Source organism: Pseudophryne corroboree, chromosome 5 (genome assembly GCF_028390025.1).
Source record: "Pseudophryne corroboree isolate aPseCor3 chromosome 5, aPseCor3.hap2, whole genome shotgun sequence".
In the NCBI taxonomy this organism is placed as follows: Eukaryota; Metazoa; Chordata; class Amphibia; order Anura; family Myobatrachidae; genus Pseudophryne; species Pseudophryne corroboree.
The window spans coordinates 731,238,333-731,252,374 of record NC_086448.1 but is presented as its reverse complement, the minus strand read 5'-3'; the positions used below and the strand labels follow the sequence as shown (position 1 = coordinate 731,252,374).

General features: G+C 50.2%; 1 protein-coding gene across 1 annotated transcript in view; it reads right to left on the bottom strand.

Moving 5' to 3' along the window:
- Window positions 1-14,042, bottom strand: part of CPNE3 (copine 3) — a 164,694-nt gene that overhangs the window by 27,988 nt on the left and 122,664 nt on the right. The window contains exon 11 of the mRNA XM_063924058.1: window positions 7,024-7,157. Coding sequence (XP_063780128.1) covers window positions 7,024-7,157 — 134 coding nt within the window. The remainder of the gene's footprint in view (window positions 1-7,023; window positions 7,158-14,042) is intronic.

Sequence of the window (14,042 nt, the reverse complement as noted above, 5' to 3'; positions counted from 1 at the left end):
AACACCCACAAAGCACCCCTCCCACCAGGCTGTGACTGGCCCGCAGCCTCATGAAAAGAAAAGCAGGGATGGCCATCAGTGGGTGAAACCATTGAGCGCTGGACATGCACCCACAATGATGAAAGACAGGGGTGTGGTTCGTGATCTCGGCATTCCCCCAAGGTGGTTTCCCCTAGCCGCAAGGCCACGTTAACTGATTTTAGCGGTCTTCCTCCAAGATGTTGGGAGGTATGTGTGTATAGCAGGTATAGAAAATAGTAAACAGCTGATAATAAGAATTTACTCACCGGTAATTCTATTTCTCGTAGTCCGTAGTGGATGCTGGGTACTCCGTAAGGACCATGGGGAATAGACGGGCTCCGCAGGAGACTGGGCACTCTAAAAGAAAGATTAGGTACTATCTGGTGTGCACTGGCTCCTCCCTCTATGCCCCTCCTCCAGACCTCAGTTAGGGAAACTGTGCCCGGAAGAGCTGACACTACAAGGAAAGGATTTGGAATCCAGGGTAAGACTCATACCAGCCACACCAATCACACCGTACAACTCGTGATAACTATACCCAGTTAACAGTATGAATAACAACTGAGCCTCACTGAACAGATGGCTCATAACAATAACCCTTTAGTTAAGCAATAACTATATACAAGTATTGCAGAAAATCCGCACTTGGGACGGGCTCCCAGCATCCACTACGGACTACGAGAAATAGAATTACCGGTGACTAAATTCTTATTTTCTCAGACGTCCTAGTTGATGCTGGGTACTCCGTAAGGACCATGGGGATTATACCAAAGCTCCCAAACGGGCGGGAGAGTGCGGATGACTCTGCAACACCGCATGAGCAAACTCAAGGTCCTCCTCAGCCAGGGTATCAAACTTGTAGAAATTTGCAAACGTGTTTGACCCCGACCAGGTAGCAGCTCGGCAAAGTTGTAATGCCGAGACCCCTTGGGCAGCCGCCCAAGAAGAGCCCCCTTCCTCGTGGAATGGGCTTTTACTGATTTAGGATGCGGCAGTCCAGCCGCAGAATGTGCAAGTTGAATCGTGCTACAGATCCAGCGAGCAATAGTCTGCTAAGAAGCAGGAGCACCCAGCTTATTGGGTGCATGCAGGATAAACAGCGAGTCAGTTTTTCTGACTCTAGCCGTCCTGGAAACATAGATTTTCAGGGCCCTGACTACGTCCAGCAACTTGGAATCCTCCAAGTCCCGAGTAGCCGCAGGCACCACAATAGGTTGGTTCAAAAGAAACGCTGATACCACCTTAGGGAGAAATTGGGTACGAGTCCTCAATTCTGCCCTGTCCATATGGAAGATCAGATAAGGGCTTTTACATGACAAAGCCGCCCATTCTGACACACGCCTAGCCTAAGCCAAGGCCAAAAGCATGACCACTTTTTACGTGAGATACTTCAACTCCACGGTCTGAAGTGGCTCAAACAATGTGATTTTAGGAAATCGAACACTACGTTGATATCCCAAGGTGCCACTGGAGGCACAAAAAAGGGGATGAATATGCAGCACTCCCCCAACAACGTCTGAACTTCAGGCAGCGTCTTTCCTAGCCTTTAACAGCGTAGGAATCACTTCATCTGGAACGCCCTTTCCGTTAGGATCCGATGTTCAACCGCCAAGCCTTCAAACGCAGCCGCGTTAAGTCTTGGAACAGACAGGGCCCCTGCAGTAACAGGTCCTGTCTGAGCGACACAGGCCATGGGTCCTCCGAGATCATTTCTTGTAGTTCTGGGTACCAAGTTCTTCTTGGCCCATCCGGAACTACGAATATAGTTCTTACTCCTTTCTTACTTACTATCCTCCGTACCTTGGGTATGAGAGGAAGAGGAGGGAACACATAAACCGACTGGTACACCCACGGTGACACTAGTGCGTCCACAGCTATCGCCTGAGGGTCTCTTGACCTGGCGCAATACTTTTTTAGCTTTTTGTTGAGGCGGGACGCCATCATGTCCACCTGTGGCCGTTCCCAACGGTCTACAATCTGCGTGAAGACTTCTGAATGAAGTCCCCACTCTCCCGGGTGGAGGTCGTGCCTGCTGAGGAAGTCTGCTTCCTAGTTTTCCACACCCGGAATGAACACTGCTGACAGTGTTAGCACGTGATTCTCCGCCCATCGGAGAATCCTTGTGGCTTCTGCCAACGCCATCCTGCTTCTTGTGCCGCCTTGTCGGTTTACATGGGCGACAGCCGTGATGTTGTCTGACTGAATCAGCACCAGCTGGTTTTGAAGCAGGGGTTCTGCTTGACTTAGGGCATTGTAAATGGCCCCTAGGACCAGAATATTTGTGTGTAGGGAAGTCTCCTGACTCGACCATTGTCCTTGGAAGTTTCTTCCCTGAGTGACTGCTCCCCAACCTCGGAGGCGTGCATCCGTGGTCACCAGGACCCAGTCCTGAATGCCGAATCTGCGGCCCTCGAGAAGATGAGCACTCTGCAGCCACCACAGCAGAGACACCCTGGCCCTCGGGGACAGGGTGATCAGCCGATGCATCTGAAGATGCGATCCTCACTTGACTAACAGGTCCCACTGAAAGTTCCTTGAATGGAACCTGCCGAAGGGAATTGCTTCGTAAGAAGCTACCATCTTTCCCAGGACTTGCGTGCAATGATGCACCGACACCTGTTTTGGTTTCAGGAGGTCTCTGACCAGAGATGACAACTCCTTGGCCTTCTCCTCCGGGAGAAACACCTTCTTCTGTTCTGTGTCCAGAAACATGCCCAATATCAGCAGACGCGTCGTAGGAATCAGCTGCGACTTTGGGATATTCAGAATCCAGCCGTGCTGTTGTAACACTTCCTGAGATAGTGCTACACCGATCAACAACTGCTCCTTGGACCTCGCCTTTATAAGGAGATCGTTCAAGTACGGGATAATTATAACTCCCATCTTTCAAAGGAGTATCATCATTTCGGCCATTACCCTGGTACACACCCTCGGTGCCGTGGACAGACCAAACGGCAACGTCTGGAATTGGTAATGGCAATTCTGTACCACAACCTTGAGGTACTCCTGGTGAGGTGGGTAAATGGGGACATTTAGGTAAGCCTCCATAATGTCCAGTGACACCATAAAATCCCCCTCTTCCAGGCTTGCAATAACCGCCCTGAGCGATTCCATTTTGAACTTGAACTTCCTTATATAAGTGTTCAAGGATTTCAAATTTAGAATGGGTCTCACCGAACCGTCTGGTTTCGGTATCACAAACATTGTGAAATAGTAACCTCGTCACTGTGGAAGGAGAGGAACTTTGATTATCACCTGCTGGAGGTACAGCTTGTGAATTGCCGCCAGTACTACTTCCCTTTCCTTGGGAGTAGCAGGCAAGGCTGATTTGAGGTAACGGCGAGGGGGAGACGTCTCGAACTCCATCTTGTATCCCTGAGATACCTGAAGAACCCAGAGATCCACCCGTGAGCGAACCCACTGGTCGCTGAAGTTCCGGAGACGGGCCCCCACCGCACCTGGCTCCACCTGTGGAGCCCCAGCGTCATGCGGTGGACTTAGTGGAAGCAGGGGAGGATATTTGTTCCTGGGAACTGGCTGTCTGGTGCAGCTTTTTCCCTCTACCCCTGCCTCTGGGCAGAAAGGACGCGCCTCTTACCCGCTTGCCTTTCTGAGGCCGAAAGGACTGTACTTGATAATACGGTGCTTTCTTAGGCTGTGAGGGAACCTGAGGTAAAAAAGTCGACTTCCCAGCTGTTGCTGTGGACACGAGGTCCGAGAGACCGTCCCCAAACAGTTCCTCACCCTTATAAGGCAAAACTTCCATGTGCCTTTTAGAATCAGCATCACCTGTCCACTGCCGAGTCCATAATACTCTCCTGGCAGAAATGGACATTGCATTAATTCTAGATGCCAGCCGGCAAATGTCCCTCTGTGCATCTCTCATATATAAGACTACGTCTTTAATATGCTCTATAGTTAGCAAAATAGTATCTCTGTCAAGGGAATCAATGTTATCTGACAGGGAATCAGACCATGCTGCTGCAGCACTACACATCCATGCTGAAGCAATAGCAGGTCTCAGTATAGTACCTGAGTGTGTATACACAGACTTCAGGATAGCCTCCTGCTTTCTATCTGCAGGCTCCTTTAAGGCGGCCGTATCCTGAGACGGCAGTGTCACCTGTTTTGATAAGCGTGTGAGCGCCTTGTCCACCCTAGGGGATGTCTCCCAGCGTAACCTATCCGTTGGCGGGAAAGGGTACGCCGTCAGTAACCTCTTAGAAATTACTAATTTCTTATCAGGGAAACACCACGCTTCTTCACACAGTTCATTCAACTCATCAGATGGGGGAAAAGTCACTGGCTGCTTTTTCTCCCCAAACATAATACCCTTTTTTGTGGTAACCGGGTTTATGTCAGCAATGTGTAAAACATCTTTCATAGCCGTAATCATACATCGGATGGCCCTTGTGGACTGTACATTTATCTCATCCTCGTCGACACTGGAGTCAGACTCCGTGTCGACATCTGTGTCTGCCATCTGAGTCAGCGGGTGTTTTTGAGCCCCTGATGGCCTCTGAGACGCCTGGGCAGGTGCGGGCTGAGATGCCGACTGTCCCATGGCTGTCACATCGTCAAACCTTTTATGTAAGGAGTTGACACTGTCAGTTAAAACCTTCCACATATCCATCCACTTCGGTGTCGGCCCCGCAGGGGGCGACATCACACTTATCGGCTCCTGCTCCGCCTCCACGTAACTCTCCTCATCAAACATGTCGACACAGCCGTACCGACACACCGCACACACACAGGGAATGCTCTGACTGAGGACAGGACCCCACAAAGTCCTTTGGGGAGACAGAGAGAGAGTATGCCAGCACACACCACAACGCTATATAATCAGGGATTTACACTAACAAAAGCGATTTTTTCCTATAGCTGCTTTTATATATAGTTTGCGCCTAAATTTAGTGCCCCCCCCTCTCTTTTTTACCCTTGATGCCTGGAAACTGCAGGGGAGAGCCTGGGGAGCTGTCTTCCAGCGGAGCTGTGAAGAGAAAATGGCGCATGTGTGCTGAGGAAGATAGCCCCGCCCCCTTCTCGGCGGACTTCTCCCGCTTTTTTATCTGTATAATGGCGGGGGATTATGCACATATACAGTTTAAAAGCTGTATTATGTGTCAATTAGCCATGTAAGGTACTCTAATTGCTGCCCAGGGCGCCCCCCCCCCCCCCCCAGCGCCCTGCACCCATCAGTGACCGGAGTGTGTGGTGTGCATAGGGAGCAATGGCGCACAGCTGCAGTGCTGTGCGCTACCTTAATGAAGACCGAAGTCTTCAGCCGCCGATTTTCAGGATTCTCTTCTGTCTTCTGGCTCTGCAAGGGGGACGGCGGCGCGGCTCCGGGACCGGACGATCGAGGTCGGGCCCTGTGTTCGATCCCTCTGGAGCTAATGGTGTCCAGTAGCCTTAGAAGCCCAAGCTAGCTGCAAGCAGGTAGGTTCGCTTCTCTCCCCTCAGTCCCTCGTAGCAGTGAGTCTGTTGCCAGCAGATCTCACTGAAAATAAAAAACCTAACAAATACTTTCTTTTTCTAGAAGCTCAGGAGAGTCCCTAGTGTGCAACCAGCTCGGGCCGGGCACAGATTCTAACTGAGGTCTGGAGGAGGGGCATAGAGGGAGGAGCCAGTGCACACCAGATAGTACCTAATCTTTCTTTTAGAGTGCCCAGTCTCCTGCGGAGCCCGTCTATTCCCCATGGTCCTTACGGAGTACCCAGCATCCACTAGGACGTCAGAGAAAGATAGATTATATACTGACCCCTGTTGGCCTGATATGGTAACACAGCAGCATCTGTATTAAACAATCCAGCCAGTGATTCTTGTTTAGCAGGGATTCCATACACCTGTATCTTCTCCTATAAGTGTTAAAAACCTGTTTTTGTTTAAATCACCTCTGGTCCCTTTGGCCTCACCTAATTTTTGTAATCTTACATACTATTTATTTCTTATTACCTAAATAATACGGCACAAAAGCATTTTTACTGTCATTCTGTCTCTGAAATAGGCGGTACAACTTACTCTCAACAGCCCTGTACAAAACATTTGTGACAATCATTTACATTGCATAAATAAGTAAAGGACAAAGGGGTATATTCAATTGCGGTCAAAAACTGCCGTCTGTCGAAAAGACGGCAGTTTTCGACTTTTTAAGGTCGAAACGTGATTCGACCTATTCAATGCTTTTCGACAACTCGAAGCATTCGACTTGTAGAAAAGCATGTGGATCGGCGGAATAGCTGCCGATACACATGTAAATGTCGAAAACGGGGCCAAATCCGACAGGTTTTGGCCCCCTTTTCGACCATCTCAGTCTGACATCAAAATTATGTCGGACTGAGATGCGGACCCGGAGGAGGCGAGGGGTGGGGGGAGCCGCAGGGAGCCGGGGGGACAGCCGGCGGGCATACAGGGAGATCAGCGCTACAGTAGCGCTGCAGCTGGATGTCACTCACCCACCTGACCTCATGGCAGCTTACACCCGGCTCCAGCACGCTGCTGGAGCCGGGTGGAAGCTGCCGTGAGGTTGGGCGGCTGAGTAACATCCTGCTGCAGCGCTACTGTAGCGCTGATCTCCTCTGGCTGCCGCCGGCTGTCCCCCAGCGGCTCACCCCCCCTTGCCTCCTCTGGGTCCCATCTAAATTCAACTTGAAAAAGTCGAATTTTAGATGGGATTGAATAGGGGTTGTCGGATCCATTCCGACAAATACATGTCGGAATGGATCCGACTTTAATTGAATATACCCCTAAGGGGGAAATGTATCAATCCAAATGAACAGGAAAAGTTGCCCATAGCAACCACGGCTTCTATCATTTTATAGAATGTACTTTATAATACTATCTAGAAGCTAATCGCTATGGGCAACTTCCACTCTTTAGTCGGATTGACACATCTCCTCCTTAGTGTATATACAGTATGTCAATTGCACTGGAAACACCAAGTTAATGTATTTATGGTCTGTAGACAACATTCATTTGGTTTTATAAAAAAGGAGTACTTACGAGTCATAATCCTGAATTACTAACCCAACGGACCACATAGCTTGCAGGTACTCATTGACTCCATTGGGGCTAATGTAATGCAGAGAGTCTGGGGAGCGAGGGTCTCCATTTGATCCAGTAAAGTCAATTCCGACCTATCATAATGAACAGTTCTCAGTACACAAATTTATAGATACTGCTTCCTTTCAAATAATTGCTTAACAAACCGCATTGATCTGTGATTGGTTCACTTTCTTGCAGCTGCAAGACCAAGAGCTTCAGTGTATAAGAGGTCATTTTAATAGACAAACGATATTCGATATTGATTAAATGTTAGTAAATGTGCAATTTAGCCCCTGAAATACAACATCGATTTAGATTAATTTGAAATAGCTTAAAATTTACCCCTAAGTCTCCCTCAATGTTTAAGAAGAAAAAATAAGATTTTACTCACCGGTAAATCTATTTCTCGTAGTCCGTAGTGGATGCTGGGAACTCCGTAAGGACCATGGGGAATAGCGGCTCCGCCGGAGACTGGGCACAACTAAAGAAAGCTTTAGGACTACCTGGTGTGCACTGGCTCCTCCCTCTATGACCCTCCTCCAGACCTCAGTTAGGATACTGTGCCCAGAAGAGCTGACACAATAAGGAAAGGATTTGGAATCCCGGGTAAGACTCATACCAGCCACACCAATCACACCGTATAACTCGTGATATTATACCCAGTTAACAGTATGAAATATAACTGAGCCTCACTGAACAGATGGCTCATAACAATAACCCTTTAGTTAGGCAATAACTATATACAAGTATTGCAGACAATCCGCACTTGGGATGGGCGCCCAGCATCCACTACGGACTACGAGAAATAGATTTACCAGTGAGTAAAATCTTATTTTCTCTGACGTCCTAGTGGATGCTGGGAACTCCGTAAGGACCATGGGGATTATACCAAAGCTCCGAAACGGGCGGGAGAGTGCAGATGACTCAGCAGCACCGAATGAGCAAACTCAAGGTCCTCCTCAGCCAGGGTATCAAACTTGTAGACTCTTACAAAAATGTTTGAACCCGACCAAGTAACAGCTCGGCAAAGTTGTGAAGCCGAGACCCCTCGGGCAGCCGCCCAAGAAGAGCCCACTTTCCTCGTGGAATGGGCTTTTACAGATTTAGGGTGCGGCAGTCCAGCCGCAGAATGTGCAAGTTGAATTGTGCTATAGATCCAGCGAGCAATAGTCTGCTTAGAAGCAGGAGCACCCAGCTTGTTGGGTGCATACAGGATAAATAGCGAGTCAGTTTTCCTGACTCCAGCCGTCCTGGAAACATATATTTTCAGGGCCCTGACTACATCCAGTAACTTGGAGTCCTCCAAGTCCCACGTAGCCGCAGGCACCACAATAGGTTGGTTCACATGAAAAGCTGATACCACCTTAGTAAGGAATTGGGAACGAGTCCTCAATTCCGCCCTATCCATATGAAAATCAGATAAGGGCTTTTGCATGACAAAGCCGCCAATTCTTATACACGCCTGGCAGACGCCAAGGCCAACAGCATGACCACTTTCCACGTGAGGTATTTTAGCTCTACGGATTTAAGTGGCTCAACCCAATGCGACTTCAGGAAATCCAACACCACGTTGAGATCCCACGGTGCCACTAGAGGCACAAACGGGGGCTGAATATGCAGCACTCCCTTAACAAAAGTCTGAACTTCAGGCAGTGAAGCCAGTTCTTTTTTTTGGAAGAAATTGTACAGAGCCGAAATCTGGACCTTAATGGAACCCAATTTTAGGCCCATATTCACTCCTGACTGTAGGAAGTGCAGAAATCGACCCAGTTGAAATTCCTCCGTTGGGGCCTTCCTGGCCTCACACCAAGCAACATATTTTCGCCATATGCGGTGATAATATTTTGCGATCACATCTTTCCTAGCCTTAATCAGCGTAGGAATGACTTCCTACGGAATGCCTTTTTCCTTTAGGATGCGGTGTTCAACCGCCATGCCGTCAAACACAGCCGTGGTAAGTCTTGGAACAGGCAGGGCCCCTGCTGCAGCAGGTCCTGTCTGAGCGGCAGAGGCCATGGGTCCTCTGAGATCATTTCTTGAAGTTCTGGGTACCAAGCTCTTCTTGGCCAATCCGGAACCACGAGTATAGTTCTTACTCCTCTCCGTCTTATTATTCTCAGTACCTTGGGTATGAGAGGCAGAGGAGGGAACACATACACCGACTGGTACACCCACGGTGTTACCAGAGCGTCCACAGCTATCGCCTGAGGGTCCCTTGACCTGGCACAATATCTTTTTAGCTTTTTGTTGAGGCGGGACGCCATCATGTCCACCTGTGGCCTTTCCCAATGGTGTACAATCATTTTGAGGACTTCTGGATGAAGTCCCCACTCTCCCGGGTGGAGGTCGTGCCTGCTGAGAAAGTCTGCTTCCCAGTTGTCCACTCCGGGAATGAACACTGCTGACAGTGCTAACACATGATTTTCCGCCCATCGGAAAATCCTTGTGGCTTCTGCCATCGCCATCCTGCTTCTTGTGCCGCCCTGCTGGTTTACATGGGCGACCGCCGTGATGTTGTCTGACTGGATCAGCACCGGCTGGTGTTGAAGCAGGGGTCTAGCCTGACTTAGGGCATTGTGAATGGCCCTTAGTCCCAGAATATTTATGTGTAGGGAAGTCTCCTGACTTGACCATAGTCCTTGGAAGTTTCTTCCCTGTGTGACTGCCCCCCAGCCTCGAAGGCTGGCATCCGTGGTCACCAGGACCCAGTCCTGTATGCCAAATCTGCGGCCCTCTAGAAGATGAGCACTCTGCAGCCACCACAACAGTGACACCCTGGCCCTTGGAGACAGGGTTATCAGCCGATGCATCTGAAGATGCGACCCGGACCACTTGTCCAACAGATCCCACTGGAAGATCCTGGCATGGAACCTGCCGAATGGAATTTCTTCGTAAGACGCTACTATCTTTCCCAGGACTCGCGTGCATTGATGCACCGACACCTGTATTTGTATTAGGAGGTCTCTGACTAGAGATGACAACTCCTTGGCCTTCTCCTCCGGGAGAAACCTTTTTTCCTGTTCTGTGTCCAGAACCATACCCCGGAACAGTAGGCGCGTCGTAGGAACCAGCTGCGACTTTGGACTATTCAGAATCCAGCCGTGCTGTTGTAGCACTTCCCGAGATAGTGCTACTCCGACGAACAACTGCTCCCTGGACCTCGCCTTTATAAGGAGATCGTCCAAGTACGGGATAATTATAACTCCCTTTTTTTGAAGGAGTATCATCATTTCGGCCATTACCTTGGTAAATACCCTCGGTGCCGGGGACAGACCAAAGGCAACGTCTGGAATTGGTAATGACAGTCCTGTACCACAATTTTGAGGTACTCCTGGTGAGGAGGGTAAATGGGGACATGCAGGTAAGCATCCTTGATATCCAGTGATACCATGTAATCCCCTTCGTCCAGGCTTGCAATAACCGCCCTGAGCGATTCCATTTTGAACTTGAACCTTCGTATATAAGTGTTCAAGGATTTCAATTTTAGAATGGGTCTCACCGAACCGTCTGGTTTCGGTACCACAAACATTGTGGAATAGTAACCCCGGCCTTGTTGAAGGAGGGTACCTTGATTATCACCTGCTGGAAGTACAGCTTGTGAATTGCCACCAGTACTACCTCCCCTCGAGGGCAGCAGGCAAGGCTGATTTGAGGTAACGGCGAGGGGGAGTCGCCTCGAACTCCAGCTTGTATCCCTGTGATACTACTTGCAGAACCCAGGGATCCACCTGTGAGCGAGCCCACTGGTCGCTGAAGTTCCCGAGACGCGCCCCCACCGCACCTGGCTCCACCTGTGGAGCCCCAGCGTCATGCGGTGGACTCAGAGGAAGCGGGGGAAGATTTTTGATCCTGGGAACTGGCTGTCTGGTGCAGCTTTTTTCCCTCTTCCCTTGTCTCTGTGCAGAAAGGAAGCGCCTTTGACCCGCTTGCTTTTCTGAAGCCGAAAGGACTGTACCTTATAATACGGTGCTTTCTTAGGCTGTGAGGAAACTTGAGGTAAATTTTTTCCTTCCCAGCTGTTGCTGTGGATACGAGGTCCCAGAGACCATCCCCAAACAATTCCTCACCCTTATAAGGCAGAATCTTCATGTGCCTTCTAAAGTCAGCATCGCCTGTCCACTGCCGGGTCCCTAATACCCTCCTGGCAGAATGGACATTGCATTAATTCTGGATGCCAGCCGGCAAATATCCCTCTATGCATCCCTCATATATAAGACGACGTCTTTAATATGCTCTATGGTTAGCAAAATAGTATCCCTGTCCTGACAGGGTAATAGACCACGCTGCAGCAGCACTATCCATGCTGAGGCAATTGCAGGTCTCAGTATAGTACCTGAGTGTGTATATACAGACTTCAGGATAGCCTCCTGCTTTTTATCAGCAGGCTCCTTCAAAGTGGCCGTATCCTAAGACGGCAGTGCCACCTTTTTTGACAAACGTGTGAGCGCCTTATCCACCCTAGGGGATATCTCCCAACGTGACCTATCCTCTGGCGGGAAAGGGTACACCATCAGTAACTTTTTAGAAATTACCAGTTTCTTATCGGGGGAACCCACGCTTCTTCACACACTTCATTCACTCATCTGATGGGGGAACAAAACACTGGCTGCTTTTTCTCCCCAAACATAAAACCCCTTTTTTGTGGTACCTGGGTTAATGTCAGAAATGTGTAACACATTTTTCATTGCCGAGATCATGCAACGGATGTTCCTAGTGGATTGTGTATATGTCTCAACCTCGTCGACACTGGAGTCAGACTCCGTGTCGACATCTGTGTCTGCCATCTGAGGTAGCGGGCGTTTTTGAGCCCCTGATGGCCTTTGAGACGCCTGGGCAGGCGCGGGCTGAGAAGCCGGCTGTCCCACAGCTGTTACGTCATCCAGCCTTTTATGTAAGGAGTTGACACTGTCGGTTAATACCTTCCACCTATCCATCCACTCTGGTGTCGGCCCCACAGGGGGCGACATCACATTTATCGGCATCTGCTCCGCCTCCACATAAGCCTCCTCATCAACCATGTCGACACAGCCGTAGCGACACACCGCACACACACAGGGAATGCTCTGACTGAGGACAGGACCCCACAAAGTCCTTTGGGGAGACAGAGAGAGAGTATGCCAGCACACACCAGAGCGCTATATAATGCAGGGATTCACACTACCCACAGTGATTTCTCCCTTATAGCTGCTATAATACACAGATTTGCGCCTAAATTTAGTACCCCCCTCTCTATTTAACCCTTTGAGCCTGAAAACTACAGGGGAGAGCCTGGGGAGCTGTCTTCCAGCTGCACTGTGAAGAGAAAATGGCGCCAGTGTGCTGAGGGAGACAACCCCGCCCCTTTTTCGGCGGACTTCTCCCGCTCTTATAATCATAATGTGGCAGGGGTATTTTACACATATATAGCTTATTAGGCTATATTATGTGTGATTTGCCACTTTTAAGGTACTCTAATTGCTGCCCAGGGCGCCCCCCCCCCCCCAGAGCCCTGCACCCATCAGTGACCGGAGTATGTGGTGTGCACAGGGAGCAATGGCGCACAGCTGCAGTGCTGTGCGCTACCTTAATGAAGACCGGAGTCTTCTGCCGCCGATTTCCAGGGCCGTCTTCTTGCTTCTGGCTCTGTAAGGGGGACGGCGGCGCGGCTCCGGGACTGGACGATCAAGGTCGGGCCCTGTGTTCGATCCCTCTGGAGCTAATGGTGTCCAATAGCCTAAGAAGCCCAAGCTAGCTGCAAGCAGGTAGGTTCGCTTCTTCTCCCCTTAGTCCCTCGTAGCAGTGAGTCTGTTGCCAGCAGATCTCACTGAAAATAAAAAACCTAAAATAAACTTTTTCTAGGAGCTCAGGAGAGCCCCTAGTGTGCATCCAGCTCAGCCGGGCACAAGATTCTAACTGAGGTCTGGAGGAGGGTCATAGAGGGAGGAGCCAGTGCACACCAGGTAGTCCTAAAGCTTTCTTTAGTTGTGCCCAGTCTCCTGCGGAGCCGCTATTCCCCATGGTCCTTACGGAGTTCCCAGCATCCACTAGGACGTCAGAGAAATAAAGTGTTCCAGGCTTATAGCAAATACATGTAAATGACAAACAGTTGCTCATTGAAGGTTTTTTTGCAAATGCCTCTGAAAGCTGTATTTCTGCTGCAGGGTACACTGGGCTCCACAAGGAATGGACAATGGGGTGCAGAGTAGGATCTTGATCCGAAGCACCAACAGGCTCAAAAGCTTTGACCTTCTTCCTAAGATGCATAGCGCCGCCTCCTATATCACTCCGCCTCCGTGCACAGGAGCTCAGTTTGTAGTTGGTGCTTGCAGTGCAAGCATGTAACAGGAAGAGCTGCTCACAGCAGCTCCAGAAAAAGCTTTTTCTGAGGAAAAAAGGAAGACTACAAGGGCTGCAGCAGAGGCACAGATTGTGCTGGATGTCAGTAGACATTGCCTGCTGCAGCTCCATCTCTCCCCCAGCGGCGCTGTACACTCCCGAGCCCTGGTTGCCGGGTTACTACAGCAGGAGGCTCCGGTTTTCTTCTTGTCAGGCACACACGACGGGGGCTCTCCGGGATCGCGTGGCTGCGCTTCAGGAGGTGGTAAGTGGGTCCCGCTTGCGGGACCCGGTCTTTATCGCGATCCAGCACGGTCAGTGGGAGGTGGGCCGCGCACGCTGGCGGTGGACACTGGGGCAGTACAGGCGATCCCACTAGATCACCAGGGCATGGGACAGGTCAGGTTTTCTCTATAAACCGTTTTATTAGAGCCCGCAGTACCTGTTGGTTTTGCCAGCAGGGGGATAGAGCTTGGACCTGAAGCCCCTCCCCAAGCCCCAGGGCGCCATTTTCTGCAAATGTTCCCGCCCTGGAGCTGCATATCTGTCTCTCCCTCACTCCCTGGCAGTGTCTGCGGCGCCATTATCCCTCAGCTCACTGTTCCTGGGAATGCTTGGGCAAATCCTGCTATGTAAAGCCGCCTGGTTGTCAGTGCTGTGAC